The sequence below is a fragment of the Pelodiscus sinensis genome, chromosome 30 (assembly GCF_049634645.1).
Source record: "Pelodiscus sinensis isolate JC-2024 chromosome 30, ASM4963464v1, whole genome shotgun sequence".
Taxonomy (NCBI): Eukaryota; Metazoa; Chordata; order Testudines; family Trionychidae; genus Pelodiscus; species Pelodiscus sinensis.
In genome coordinates, this window is record NC_134740.1 from 1,840,020 (window position 1) to 1,854,840 (window position 14,821).

At 49.8% G+C, this 14,821-nt stretch overlaps 1 protein-coding gene across 1 annotated transcript; it reads left to right on the forward strand.

The window, feature by feature from the left end:
• The first annotated feature begins 11,153 nt into the window (after window positions 1–11,153).
• LOC142821199 (mast cell protease 1A-like) lies at window positions 11,154–14,821 on the forward strand. The gene is made up of 5 exons (XM_075912039.1): window positions 11,154–11,515; window positions 12,754–12,901; window positions 13,314–13,449; window positions 13,657–13,929; window positions 14,207–14,821. The coding sequence occupies exons 1-5, from the start codon at window positions 11,440–11,442 to the stop codon at window positions 14,360–14,362; spliced, it is 789 nt and encodes a 262-aa protein (XP_075768154.1). The 5' UTR covers window positions 11,154–11,439; the 3' UTR covers window positions 14,363–14,821.

Here is a 14,821-nt window from a genome sequence, read left to right on the forward strand (position 1 = left end):
GGTAATGTAGGCAACCGGAGTTGCAAATGAAGCCTGGGATTTGAATTTCCCGGGCTTCATTTGTATAAAGCTGGGCGCCGCAATTTTTAAATGTCCGCTAGTGTGGACTCCGTGCTGCGCAGCTACACGCGGCCCAGACTAGGTAGTTCGGACTAGGCTTCCTAGTGCGAACTACCGTTACTCCTCGTGAAATGCCAAAACCCTGCTTAAGAAAAAGCCTATTTGTAAGATGTCTAAAAGGATGAAGTTAGAAAATGGTGAGGGGACCCACATGAGATATAAAACGTGGTAGCTGTAAATATCTCTTGAAAAGGGGCTTTTGTGACTATCTTCTCTCAGAAGGTTTGTGTGATTCTTACATGAGTAAAAGTTTTAGTGGAACACATGGTCTGTATGTTTTTTAAATAAAATCATTTAAAAAAAATAAAGTTTGTGAGAATCCATTTTGTATAAAGAGGCCCATTTACTGAAAAAGCCTGAAAGATGTATGGTAGAAACTCGGGGGAAGGAAAAACCCCTCAAAATGTTATGTTTTTTTAAATAAAAGAAAAAAATCCCCCCCCTCCTCCCAGTTAGGATTGATTAGACAAAAACTCAATGGTTTAACAGCACCTCACTGAATAGCCAGGGGCTCTAGTCAGTGGTTAGGTTTAGGTGTGACCACTTACCCTTAAGTGAGGTTAATGTTCAGTAATTAAATTTGATGGGTTGGATGGGTGGGCTCTAATGAATATCTAATTAAATAACACCTCAGGAGTTTGCAGATGCTACCGGACAGTTTAAATATAACCCCTGGGGTTGGTAGAGCACGATTGGACAGTTTAAAGGACACAGGAGTTGGTAGAAATGCTATTGGACAGTTTAAATATGACCCAGGAGCTGGCTAAATGATAGGGGCCACTTTTTCTAGCCATTAAAAGTTAAAAAAAATTAAGGGTCTAACCCCAAACTGAAATGTTTCCAACTTTTACCCATACTTTAGAACAAGCATTTGCTCTAAAGACAATCAAACATTTAAAAGCATTTCATTTAAACCCCAAGCCTTCAGCATGAAAGAAGCATGTTTAAAAAAAACAAACCCCAAGACATGTATTGATATCTGCAAAAGGTCTCCAGGTGGAAATGGGTACAGCTGCATTAAGGATTGGTGCTTTTACTGTTAATACTGTAAGAAAGCCCTACAAACAATATATTGTAACTAAAAGGAAAAAAATGTAGCCAAAAGCAACTCAGTTGTGGAGACAGCTTAATTCTTTCACTCCCAGATCACAAAGGGCAATGCTAGGGAGGGGTGCCTAAAGTCTTTAAGGATCTATTATTTCAGAGTTGCAGTGATCAAATTCACCTGCTAGTTACTACTTTGAAGTTGTTTGAAACAATGGGTTAGGAAGGTATCAAAAACCTAGGTAGTTTGGAGACTGTCCTTTTCAACAGAAACTTTCTTGAATGGCTGCTGGACTGCAACAGGAGAAGGTGTGTTCCTTGTTTTTAACTTTGAAAATATATATTCTATAATGCCACTCTTTGGCCATGCTCTCTTAGTAAAATAATGGTGGCTATCTTAATTAAAGTGTGATCTGTTTAACATGGAACCAGTAATTTTAAGCTGCAGTTCCCCACCAGGCCAAGGTAAAAACCATTTTTAACTGTAGTTGTGCTTAATACTGTTTTAAAAAAAAAACCCCTGGGTAATACTAACTAATATTTGAGCTTATTCTTTAACCTTAAGGCCCAAGCACACATTGGGAGGGGGGGGATTGACGGAACAAGCATGTGCCCATAGTGAAAGGTAACTTTTTTGCAATTGGCTTTTAAATTTATGCAGGGTTTGTGTGTGTGTGATTTGTGAGAGAGAGAGAGATGAGGTCTGTGCAAGACCTAGGTGTGTGTTTAAAATGGTGTTTGAAGCATTTGGGGGTAATCTTAACTCACATTTTTTTGCTTGTTCTTTATTCCCTAGTCCCAAATCTACATAGGGGAAAATAGAGTAGCCCTGTGCCAGCATGCCTTTACCCTGTGGTAGAAGGTAACTAGCCATAATCATTTTTAAAGCGTGCGGGTTATTTTTTTTTCTTTTAACTAATTGTAATGTTTAAATTGTGAGTGGTTTTTTTTTTCAAAACTTAATTGTGGGGGAGCTTATTGGTGTTTTTAAACTATATGTTGGCAAACTGCTGGGTGGTGGGTTGTTCTTTCTGTGCCAAATGTGTTTTCAGAATAAATGTTCAATTCTGAGTTGGGGGAGGAAGTGGTGGGGTTAGGCTAAAAGTATCTGGGATGGTTACAAAAAGGTGGAGTGTTTTTACCTGGGGTTTTTATTTTAAAAAAGCTGTCAGTAGGGGTTAAGTTGTGGGTGATTCAGGGGCTTATGCTACAGATAAGTGGTTTTTAAAAAACAGTTTGTTGCATACTGCTGCTTTTAAAAAAATAGAGTTGCAAATGGTTTTAAAACCGTTGTGGGGAGTTTTTGAAGGTGTGTGTGTGAGATGGAGTTTGACACAGACACAGGTGTGTTTTTAAAATAGATGTTGGCAAACTACTGGTGTTTGGTGGGTTGCTTTTTCTGTGCAAAATGTGATGTGTTCAATGCATGTGGGTTTTGAAAAGTATATGGTTGCCAACTTGATTTAGTGTGTGTTATAAAGCTGCTGTTTAGTGTATGTGTGTGGAGGGAGGGGGAAGGGACTGTGCAAGGCATAGGTGTAGGGTTTTTTACAGTACTTCGTTTGTTGAAACTAACAAGGGGTTTTAAAAGCAGTTTTGGCTTTTATTCTGCAAAATGAGATGTATTTAAGAAAATTTTGTGGGTTTTTGTTGTTTGTTTTTTTTTTAAGTGGTAGAAATAAACTCAAATCTGGTGTTTGTTGTACAGCCTGAAATGGATTATTTTGTTTTTAAAGCGATAACTTTTTAAATAGAAAAACACGCTAATGATTTTAAAGTTTACAAGAGGGTTTCATGTGTTTTATAATAATGTTGTTTGCTCCACAGTACAGTCAAAACGTGAGAGGTCCTTAGACCAGAGGGAAAACGAGCTCAAAAGAAAAAGGAAAGAGACAGCTGAAAAGGAAAATTCACCAGCATCAGTGACCGATGGATGGATGAAGCCCAGTAAATATATTTTGCTTGTCGGTTTGGTTGTTCTGAGGTTTTAAGTAAATACACAGGTGTGGGTGAGAGAGATGGTAAAGTTTAGATGTGTTGTTGTTGTGTTTTTACAAAAAAAAATGTTTTTCCCCCACCTCACAGGCATGGACAACTTTTCTGACAATGCTGTAGTCAGAGCTACAAGGACACCTCCTCCAGAACCGCCAAAGAACCAGGAATCTGCTTTGAGACCCTTAACAACGCAAAACAGCACAAGAATGCAGATGAAGCATCTGGGCGGTCCGAACCTCACATACATCAAACCCAAGGACAAAGCAAAAGACTCTGGTAAGAAACAACCATGCAACCACAACTCCAGTTCCTCAGCGGTCTCCGCCACACCATGCCCTGAGGAAACTGTGAGCAAAAACGCCCACATTCACAAACCCGGAGCACGCGCTCTAGGGGTTCTGAACGTGCGCAAAACCACACACATTCACAAACCCGGAGCACGCGCTCTAGGGGTTGTGAATAAAAAACCAAGGACTGAAAACTCCTGCAATGCCGAGGTGTTGCAGCCACACAAACACAACTCCAGTTCCTCAGCGGTGACTGCCACACCAAGCCCTGAGAACTGTGAGCGAAAACGCCCACATTCACAAACCCGGAGCACGCGCTCTAGGGGTTGTGAATAAAAAACCAAGGACTGAAAACACCTGTAATGCCGAGGTATTGCAGCCACACAAACACAACTCCAGTTCCTCAGTGGCCACCACCACACCAAGCCCTGAGAACTGTGAGCAAAACCACACACATTCACAAACCCGGAGCACGCGCTCTAGGGGTTGTGAATAAAACACCAAGGACTGAAAACTCCTGCAATGCCGAGGTGTTGCAGCCACACAAACACAACTCCAGTTCCTCAGCGGCTACTGCCACACCAAGCCCTGAGATCGGTGAGCAATGCTGTATTCAGAGCTACAAGGACACCTCCTCCAGAACCGCCAAAGAACCAGGAATCTGCTTTGAGACCCTTAACAACGCAAACCAGCATGAGTGCAGATGAAGCATCCGGGCGGTCGGAACCTCACATACGTCAAACCCAAGGACAAAACAAAAGACTCAGGTAAGCAACAACCATGCAACCACAACTCCAGTTCCTCAGCGGTCACCGCCACACCATGCCCTGAGGAAACTGTGAGCAAAAACGCTCACATTCACAAACCCGGAGCACGCGCTCTAGGGGTTCTGAACGTGCGCAAAACCACACACATTCACAAACCCGGAGCACGCGCTCTAGGGGTTGTGAATAAAAAACCAAGGACTGAAAACTCCTGCAATGCCGAGGTGTTGCAGCCACACAAACACAACTCCAGTTCCTCAGCGGTGACTGCCACACCAAGCCCTGAGAACTGTGAGCGAAAACGCCCACATTCACAAACCCGGAGCAGGCGCTCTAGGGGTTCTGAACGTGCGCAAAACCACACACATTCACAAACCCGGAGCACGCGCTCTAGGGGTTGTGAATAAAAAACCAAGGACTGAAAACACCTGTAATGCCGAGGTATTGCAGCCACACAAACACAACTCCAGTTCCTCAGTGGCCACCACCACACCAAGCCCTGAGAACTGTGAGCAAAACCGCACATATTCACAAACCCGGAGCACGCGCTCTAGGGGTTGTGAATAAAACACCAAGGACTGAATACTCCTGCAATGCCGAGGTGTTGCAGCCACACAAACACAACTCCAGTTCCTCAGCGGCTACTGCCACACCAAGCCCTGAGGAAACTGTGAGGGAAAATGCCCACATTCACAAACCCGGAGCACGCGCTCTAGGGGTTCTGAACGTGCGCAAAACCACACACATTCACAAACCCGGAGCACGCGCTCTAGGGGTTGTGAATAAAAAACCAAGGACTGAAAACTCCTGTAATACCGAGGCATTGCAGCCACACAAACACAACTCCAGTTCCTCAGTGGCTACTGCCACACCAAGCCCTGAGAACTGTGAGCGAAAACGCTCACATTCACAAACCCGGAGCAGGCGCTCTAGGGGTTCTGAACGTGCGCAAAACCACACACATTCACAAACCCGGAGCACGCGCTCTAGGGGTTGTGAATAAAAAACCAAGGACTGAAAACTCCTGTAATACCAAGGCATTGCAGCCACACAAACACAACTCCAGTTCCTCAGTGGCTACTGCCACACCAAGCCCTGAGAACTGTGAGCGAAAACGCCCACATTCACAAACCCGGAGCACGCGCTCTAGGGGTTCTGAACGTGCGCAAAACCACACACATTCACAAACCCGGAGCACGCGGTTGTGAATAAAAAACCAAGGACTGACAAACCATTCTCCCAAAACCATAAGCTCATCACAGCTCCCCCATATTCTAGTATGGGGGAAGAGTTTGATGCTTCATTCAGAAAACTGAGGAACTCTGTATCCTCAGGGGGCCTAAAAGAATGAGGGGGGGACACGATTTGGCAGATAAACGGGTGGCCTCCAAAAAGTTCCAGGCCAAGATCACTGCAAAATTTTTAAAAAATCCTAAAGAGGTGATGAGGAATAAATACCAAAAAGAGATGCCCCCTGCTGGAGGCTCACAAAATGGCTTATCTGACCTGCGGGGTGGTGAGTCTGTAGACGGGTCCCTGGCTAGTCCTGATGAATTTCACGGAGACGGCTCTGACTCTGAAATAGCATCTGAGGCAGAAGATGTCCCTGATGGGCCCGTAGAGGAACCCTCAAGTGCCTGTGAAAATCCAGAGTTGTATATGGAGACAGCGAGAAGTTGGCAACGTGAAGTACCTAGATTTGTGGGGTAAGTGTATTGCGAGGAATTTCGTGTTGTCAATCTTGAGCAAATAAATTCAGCTGAACGGGTTATTGAAGCCACAGGTAGGGGAATACAGTTAGTTCTAGATGACGTTAATGGTAGGGTAGGCCCTGATGATTATGTTCAGTTACGTTTAGAGAGCCGTAATTTAACTAACCCTTTGTTTTCGGTCAGAAGAACTAGGGACGAGCTGCCTGCTGAAGATGTTTTAAACCAGACCTCAAAGGTGTTCCAGAGTAATAGAGAGTTGCACCTCAATGGAACATTTCACCTCCTTGTGACAGTTGTAAAAAACAGGGGTTGCGGTGTTCATAGAGTTTTAAATTCTATCCTTAGTAATCAAATTATTCATAAAAAGAGACGATGTTTAGTAGACTTGGCTTACACCGGTACCAATCTGTGTTTTGTGGGCGGGCTCTCGGCCGTCATGTCCCATCGTAAACCTACGGACGCCAAATTGTTAGAGGAGGTGAGAGAGCTTCACGAGAAACTGCGGTGGTCAGATCCAAAACAGGTTATGCTCAGCGACGTAGCAAAGTTTGAACAGCATTTAGGAGTTAACATACAGGTGGTGCTGTATACGGCGAAAGGCGGCTGGGGCTTTTTTAAAATGGGGGGGCCCGGTGTACCCCAAGACCATTTTATCCTGTTGCACGATGAGCATTATTATGGGGTTCTGGATGTGAAAAAGTTGTTCGGAGCGAAAAATTGAGTTTTGCCATACCGTGTACAGTCACGACCACTCTTGCAGGTATTGTTGCTGCCTCTGCTTGAGCGGAGCGTGCTCAGACAGCGTGGGTGTCCTAGCTGTAGACTATTTTGTCGATCCAAAGAGTTCTTAGTCAGACCCACAGACTGCGCATCGAAAAAACAAGTCGAATGCCTGTCTAAAACTTTGTGTGATGTGTGTCAGTCTTCCGTGGAGAAGCGGCAGCTCTGTAATCAGTGTAAGGGCTTTCTTGTTGGCAACATGGACAATCATCTCTGTTTTATGGACAGCCTTAGAAAGCCCGAATCCTCAGAAAGTATATTTTTTATGATTTCGAATGCACGCAGGAGACGGGGTTGCACACCCCCAATTACATTTTTGCTATGGCCCTAAAACCAGAAAAATCCTGGGAATTTAAGGGTAGTGAGTGTGTCTCTATGTTGGTTAGGACATATATTGGCAAAGAGTTCCTTGACAACACATTCATAGCACACAATTCCAAAGGTTACGATGTGTATTTAGTCGTTAGACAGCTACTGAAGGAAAAGATGTGCCTAGAACTGATCACTCAGGGTAGTAAACGAATGTGTGTGAAAGTTAAGGCCCTGGGCATTTGTTTTATAGACTCTTTAAACTTCTTGCCCATGAGGGTGTCATGGGAAGCTCTTAGAAGGGTCACATGACCTACTTCTGGGCGGGTCATCCGATCCTGGAACTGCCCCCCGATTGGTCAAAGCAGCTCATGGGGTGGTCCCACATGGGGAAAAAACCCTTCCTGATTGGTAGAGGGAGGCAGGGCGAGTCCTTAGAGGGGTCACACGACACGCCTTATTTCCGGTCACCTGTCCCTCTTGACCCCGGATGTATTACCACCAAGGGCGAGACTTCCGGTGACAGGGGAGACGGGACTGCCGGGGTAGGGGGCGGAGCTAACATTTGATTGATGGTAGGGCCCTTGTACTACTTGGGAAACCTGCCAAGGTTGGGGTTGTGATCCCCATGGTAAGTGGTGCTCCTGGACGGGGCTGACATGTCCCTGAAAAAGGCAGAGAAGGGAGCGCTCCCACGCAATCCTTGATGGAAGACACCTCTCCTGCAGCTTCCACTGGTCGATAACAGGGAGCTGTGTTCAGTAGAAGCTGTGGGCTTGGTGCCTGTCGGAGTGGGGCAGAACATGGCACCATGGAGCCATCACTGTACATGCCAGCTGCTTTCAGGAGTGGGGCAGAGCTAGGACAGGCACAAGCTGCCTTAACTCTACTGCTCCACCAAACAGAAGCCGTCTCAGTGGGCTTAGCAACCATCAGTACATGTATGAACAGTCCATACAAAATTAGCCTCAATTGGACATGTCCATAAAGTCCATAAAATATGTAGGTGGCCGTAAATTTCATGAAAGCACAACACAATTTCAAAAACCAGCAATTCTTCTATAGCAATTACATTTCCTCTGTGCTGCTTCAGCCTTTGTACTGCAGAGCAGCAGAAATTACACCTTTTAGTTGTTTATTTAGGTCAATGGTTATTTAGGTGCATTAAGAGGAGCATTGCCAGCAGATCCAGAGAAGTGATTATTCTCCTTTATTCAGCTCTGGGGAGGCCACATCTGGAGGATTGTGTCCAGTTCTGGGCCCCCCACTACAGAAAGGATGTGGACGCATTGGAGAGGGGCCAGCAGAGGGAGACGAAAATGATTCCGGGGCTGGGGCACAGGACCTACGAGGAGAGGCTGAGGGATGTGGGTTTGTGTAGTCTGCAGAAAAGAAGAGTGAGGGGGGGATTTGGTAGCAGCCTTCTGTGACGACGCATTGGGGTCCCCTGTCTCCTGCACCCCGAAATGGCACGAACAGACTCCACCAGCAAGTAGAATGGAGATAGGTTATTGCTTCTCCAGGATATAGCACAGCACAGATGTAATCTGGTTACAGGAACTGGGGCTAGGAGGTCTCAGTGCCCCCCCTTGACATGGGGGAGTCCCAGCCCCCCTCCCCAGCTGCTTCTTCCTTGCTTTCCAGACAAGAACTAACTCAATCTCCTCCAGCCCTGCCCCCCAGCCAGGGCAGCATTCACCTTCCTTAATTCCTCTCCATGGGGGTTAGCTGGTCGGACCGGTTGAGAGCTCCCTTTGCATAATGACGCATCCTTGTCCTTCTGGGCTGTGGTACCCATCCCTGTCCTCCTGGGCAGCCAGTGGGGTTACCACAGACGCATAGAAACCAGCAAGTTCCCTCCCGCTACGTCACACCTTCAACTCCCTGAAGGGAGGTTCCAAAGAGGCTGGAGAGAGGCTGTTCTCAGTAGTGACAGATGGCAGAGCAAGGAGCAATGGGCTCAAGTTCTAGTGGCCGGGGGTGTCTAGATTGGGTATAAGGAAAAACTTTATTTTCTAGGAGGGTTGTGAAGCACTGGGATGGCAGGGGCCCAGGGCAGCACAATTTCGCAGCCCCCCCCCCCCCCCATTGACATGGCGCATGCGTGGGGCCTTTGGTAGCATGGGACCCAGGACAGCCACCCCAGTTGCCCTGCCTTAAATCTGCCGCTGCTGGGATGGGTTCCCTAGGGAGGTGGTGGAACCTCCATCCCTAGAGATTTTTAAGTCCCAGCTTAACAAAGTCCTGGCTGGGTTGATTTAATTAGGATTGGTCCTGCCTTGGGCAGGGGGCTGGACTTGATGACCTCCTGAGGTCTCTTCCAGCTCTATGGTTCTATAATTCTATGACAGGCCTGACAAGCACACCATCAACCACAGACAGGAGCACCCTCCTCTGAGTTCCAGGAAATATCTCCCAACCACTCTCGAGCCAGCTAATGGGCAGCACCTGGTCACAGAGGCCTAGGAGCCAGGACTCCTGGGTGCTTTCCCATGAATCAGAAATGAGAACATGAACCTGTAGGAGAGCATTTTAACCTTTCTGGCCCCTCGATCATAGGTTTAAAGGTAGCCATTCTTCTACAAAAGGATTTCACTAGCCAATTGCAGAGAGAGTCTATAGAATCTATCATCGACAGATTTGATACCGTTACCCTGGGCTCGAACAAAAACATTAACTGGTTAACGCAGTACAAAGCTCATTTCCCCTGCCTTTGATATTTGCATTTTCAAGTCAAAAGCAATGAAAGGGACACATTGAGCCTCATTACGGCACTTCATGAACACAGGTCCTACAATTGACAGGAAACTACTTTTGCTGTACTATTTACCATACAGTCTGTTGTTTCCGCTCCAACACACCAGTGAAGTGGGTTTCACCCACAAAACTTCATGATCATAGATACATGAAGAAAAATCTATATTTGTTAGTCTCTACCGTATCCAAGTCTGTAGCTGGGGGAGGGGGCATCCTGATTTTTTTTTTAAAGAGAGCGCTAATTCCTTTATTCAAATGTCATATGCTACTTAAGGAAATTCCCTCTGAGAATCCGTGCATAACTCACCTTATCCCTGACACCATTATGACGGTTAACATTGCACAGAAACATCGGTAAACTTGGCCGGTTTTCCATGACCCTATGCTACCTGGTAGAAACGCGGTGTCCATCCGTTAGTGGCCATCTCTTTGTGCACCCAGTCTTGGCATCTCTGGTTTTCATTTCTGGATCCCTCTGTTACACTGTGATGGTCTAACAGAGGAGAGAGAGCTCAGTGGTTTGAGCAGTAACCTGCTAAACCAAGGGTTGTGAGCTCAAACCTTGAGGGGGTCATTTTGGTATCTGGGGCAAATCCGTCAGGAATGGTTCTTGGCCCTGCCATGAGGGCAGGGGACTGGACTTGATGACCTCTCAAGGTCCCTTCCAGCTCTGTGAGATAGGTGTATATCTCTGTACACCAATGGGAGTAGATCTGTCACCATCAAGAGACACTCTGGAGGAGCTCTGTAGCCTTTTGAGGTCAATGAACACCCAACCATCTGCATCTCAGTTCTTACTCAATTCATTCCAGTGGAAGTTGTTCCATTCCTGATTACTCCATTGACCTGTAGATGGTTTTGAGATGAGTGCAAATCCCTGGGCATCAGAGAGTCCATTCTACACAGACCTAGAGCTCCATACTTTTATTCGAGAACCATCTCCCCACCCTTCCAGTATTGGACCACCTGCCACTTAGACCCGGCTCTTTGCTCCAGTAGGGGTCGCTGGCCTGACCCAGAGGCAGCAGGGGGATTGGCTGGGACCATCCACACAGACCTGGCTGGACCAGGGATGCTCCCGGCTCTGTTGGGAAATGACACCTCCCCCACTAGCCAGGGACCACCTCGACAGGGGATGGGGCTCATAAACTGAATGGGGCAGACGTGTCTGTCACTGGACATCTGTGTGTGTCGGAGGGGGGAAGAGATCCTTTGGGTGTCACGTACAGCAGGCCCGAGGTGCGAGGCTGGTCTCAAGGGGATCAGAACCCCCGGCACACAGAGGACACGGTGTGATTGCTCACTCAGCAGATAATGCTCCATGCGGATGTTTACAGCCCTGTTTCTGACTCTGGTGGTTGGGGAGGGGCACTGTTACTCACATCCTCCACCAGGGCCAGGCGGTGAGTGGCCGTGTTAGCCACATCCTCAGGCAGACAGAAGGGCAGGGGCCCTGTTGGCCATGGTGCCAGGCTAGAGACTGGGGCAGAGGAAACCCCCTGCTAGCTGGGTGTGGCTGTGACCTGGAGGTTACCTTGACCCATGGCACATCTCAAATGGATGTTCCTGGAGTGTACGTGGCCTGTGGTTAGCAGACCCAGCCCCCCCTCCTCTCCTGCCTGGTCCATATAAGCATCAGGCCGGAGGGAGCGGCTCCGTGCCCAGCCCAGGATGGCTCTGAGGATGCAGCGCTTGGTGGTGGGGCTGCTCCCCTGGGCCTTCCTCCTGCCCCCTGGGGGCTGGGCTGGTGAGTGGGGGACGGGCGCTGGGGGTGTGGAGAGGGGCCCATGAAGGGTAGGGGGCTGTGGGGTGAGTGAGGGTCTTCCCCTGACTCTCCTGGGACCGAGGGGCTCTTGGGACCCCTGCAGCCTCCCCTGAGGACCTCTGGGGCTCTCAGCCTGTGGGGTGGGTGGATCAGCCCCCAGAGGGCTTCTCTGAGACCCCACTTTCCAGATGGGCACCCTACTTGGAGATGGAATGAGCCACCGGCAGGGTAGCTGGGGAGTTACAAGGAGCAGATGGTGGAGAGAGGCAAGAGCAGGGAGCTAAGGGGAAGGGCTCGGACCTAAGAAACTTGGGATCCTTTTCCAGCTCAGCCCAGGATCTCGGGGGGGAAATGAAACCTGTCTCCGGGGCTTGTGTTTCCATGGGTTGCTAGTGGAGATTTGGCACCTAAATACAGTTCCCCGTTGAAAGATGAAAATGATTCTGTTTCTGAACTCGACACTGTTCAGGGAAGGGGTTGTGGGTCGGCCCAGTGACTATCCCAGTAAGAGGTCCCTGACCTGGGTCTAGGTCCCACCATAAAGCCAATCGGTGTGATTCCTTAAAGAGGAGATTTTCCAACACTCACGCCTGCCGGCCTGGTGCTTTCTCGGAGCAGATCCTTGTTTCCCCCAGAGACATTCTCACTTGGCATTTTTCAATCCCAACACTAACATTTTTCAGCCACCAAAGCCTGAAAATTGTCCTTAGAAATATCTCACGACTGGAAGGAAAGAACTAGGAGCAGAAGGAAAAAAAATACCCAGGATGGAGGGGAGAAAGAGTTCCCTGGCGTAGGGTTGGTTCAATAAAAGCCACTTCCCCTGGCACCGGTATTTCGGTGAGTCAGGCGTGGAGTCGGCCTCATCTCTGTGGTTGGGTGGAGAAAGGTGCAGGGAAGCTCCGTCCGTGCCCTGCTGGGGAGTGGCTGGACCAGCCTGGGGTGACTTCGGCGCACAGTGCAGTGAGCACAAGGCGAAGCAGGGTGAATAGTGCCCCACTCCCGATGGCCCACTCAGTGAGGTTAGAGTTGCAGATTTCCCTTCCAGCCGATGCGGGCCCGGTGTGGGGCAGAGCTGGGCAGGGGGCAGAGATCCAGAGACACGGATGCTCCGAGGGAGGATCAGAGAGGGAGGGAAGACTCTTGGAGGCTATCAGTGTGGATGGGGAGTTGGATCCCAGCCACAGGGGGCTCTCTGTATGGACCTGGCCTCCCCCCAGGTGAGATCATCGGGGGAAAGGAAGCCCGGCCCCACTCCAGGCCCTACATGGCGTATCTGGAAATACAACGCAGAGATGAGAGGATTAGATGTGGTGGGTTCCTGGTGGCGGAGAACTTTGTGCTGACGGCTGCTCGTTGCCAGGGAGAGTAAGTGCCTCTGGGCTGGGGTGTGGGGGTGGGTGGGGTCAGTGGAGGATGGGGATCCGGGAGCTCTGGTGTCAGCATGGGGGGGGGCAGGGAAGGAGCAGAGGGAGGCCAGGCTGGGGGAGCAGAGCCCAAGGGTCTGACCTGCTCAGGGGGCGTCGGAAAGTCTCTAGGGGCCTCGGCGACCCACGGACGAAACCCAGCATTTGGCAAATCAATGGGGCTAAAGCACAGGACAGGGAGGGATCATAGCCCCAGGGCAGCTCTGCAGGGTGCTGAGCTGGGGAGGAGCAGACACTCAAGGGGAAGGGAAGGAATTTGAGACCCATCCAGAGAGTCCCAGGCTGCCCCGTCCCAGCGAGAGAAGAATTAGTGAGCCAGACCAATGTTAGCAGGTTGCTCTTGGCTTTCGCAGCAACATCACTGTGCTCCTGGGAGCCCATAACGTCAAGCTTCGGGAACGGCACCGACAACGGATCCAAGTCTGCCGGCAGATCCCCCACCCCCAGTACAACAGGGAGACTTTAAACAATGACATCATGCTGCTGCAGGTACCGCCCCCATCCCATCCCCCACCCCCAGTGACCTCACACTGCTGCAGGTACCGCCCCCATCCCATCCCCCACCCCCAGTGACCTCACACTGCTGCAGGTACCGCCCCCATCCCATCCCCCACCCCCAGTGACCCCTCACTGCTGCCCATACCAGCCAGGTTTTGACTGCAACACTCCTATTTAACTTGGTTTCTTTTCTCCCAGCTGGAGAACATTGCGGTCCTGAACAGATGGGTTGGTACCCTCGCCCTGCCCTGCGCCGGGGAGAGAGTTGCACCGTGGACCACTTGCAACGTTGCTGGCTGGGGCCGGACTCTGCCCACTGTTGATTGTCTCTCGGACACGCTCCAGGAAGTGGACGTGGTGGTGATGCCGGATGCCACATGTCTGAGACACCCGTACAAGCCGTACCGTCACTATAACCCGTGCAGCATGATGTGTGTGGGGGACCCAGCCTTTCTGAATGACTCGGCCAAGGTGCCTCCCGCCCCTCGTGTTCACCCCTCTTTAGAAGTGGTTGGGATTGATGAAGCTGCTCTAACCAGAAAATGTTGGACTAAGTGGTGGAAAAGCTAGTGGGGAAGTGTCGCGTCTTAGGGGGAAGCAGCGACCAGCAGGACAGTGTGAGGGGGGGCTGAATCCATCTGGGTGATGGGAGGGATCAAGCGGAGACCGGGGGGTGTTGCTGATCCGGGAATCAGGGAGAAACGACTCCTTGAGCTGTTTTCCATCTGTGGCTTCTCCTGTTTCGCAGGGCGACTCCGGGGGCCCCCTGGTGTGTGGGGGAAAAGCCCAGGGCATCGTCTCCTGGGGGATTTGCAAAGCTCCCTCCGTGTACGTAAAAGTCTCCACCTTCGTCCCCTGGATCGAACGCACAATGAGGAGGCTGCAGCCCGGAGCCCGGCTGTGAATCGCTGCCCCGGACGGAGCTGCGCTGCCTCTATGCTTTGGAGTAGACAGATGTAGGGCTGCTTTGCAAGGGGCTCCCCCTCCCCCATTTTGTACCCCCAAATCACTGCTATACTCAGGAAGCCCCCAGCCCATAAGCATCAAGGAAGAGAGCCTAGGGGAGTTAGGAGCTGCATTCAAGCCCAGTTCCCATTGGTAAATCCCAGTTGTGTGGCTGCCTCTTCCCAGGTTCATGTCCCCTGGGGCACTGGACATGACCCCAGCCCTGGGGCAGACCTGGCGGTTTGGGGATCTCCCCACCAGTCAAGTGATGTTTGTGGCAGATCTTCACCATCCCCTGCACTGCTGGGCCACATTTAACCTGCTGCCTGCCCTGTGCTCGATGGGCCCCCAACCCGTTACAATCAAGACAGGAGCCTAGGGGAGTTAGGAGCCAGGCTTAGGCAAAGCTCCCATAGGG

What these genes read in the sequence shown, in the direction of transcription:
- LOC142821199 (XM_075912039.1), top strand. Translation starts at nt 11,440, where the DNA reads ATGGCTCTGAGGATGCAGCGCTTGGTGGTGGGGCTGCTCCCCTGGGCC. An exon ending in GCTGCTCGTTGCCAGGGAGA is followed by an intron (nt 12,902 to 13,313) that starts GTAAGTGCCTCT and finishes TGGCTTTCGCAG; the next exon opens with CAACATCACTGTGCTCCTGG. An exon ending in TTCTGAATGACTCGGCCAAG is followed by an intron (nt 13,930 to 14,206) that starts GTGCCTCCCGCC and finishes CCTGTTTCGCAG; the next exon opens with GGCGACTCCGGGGGCCCCCT.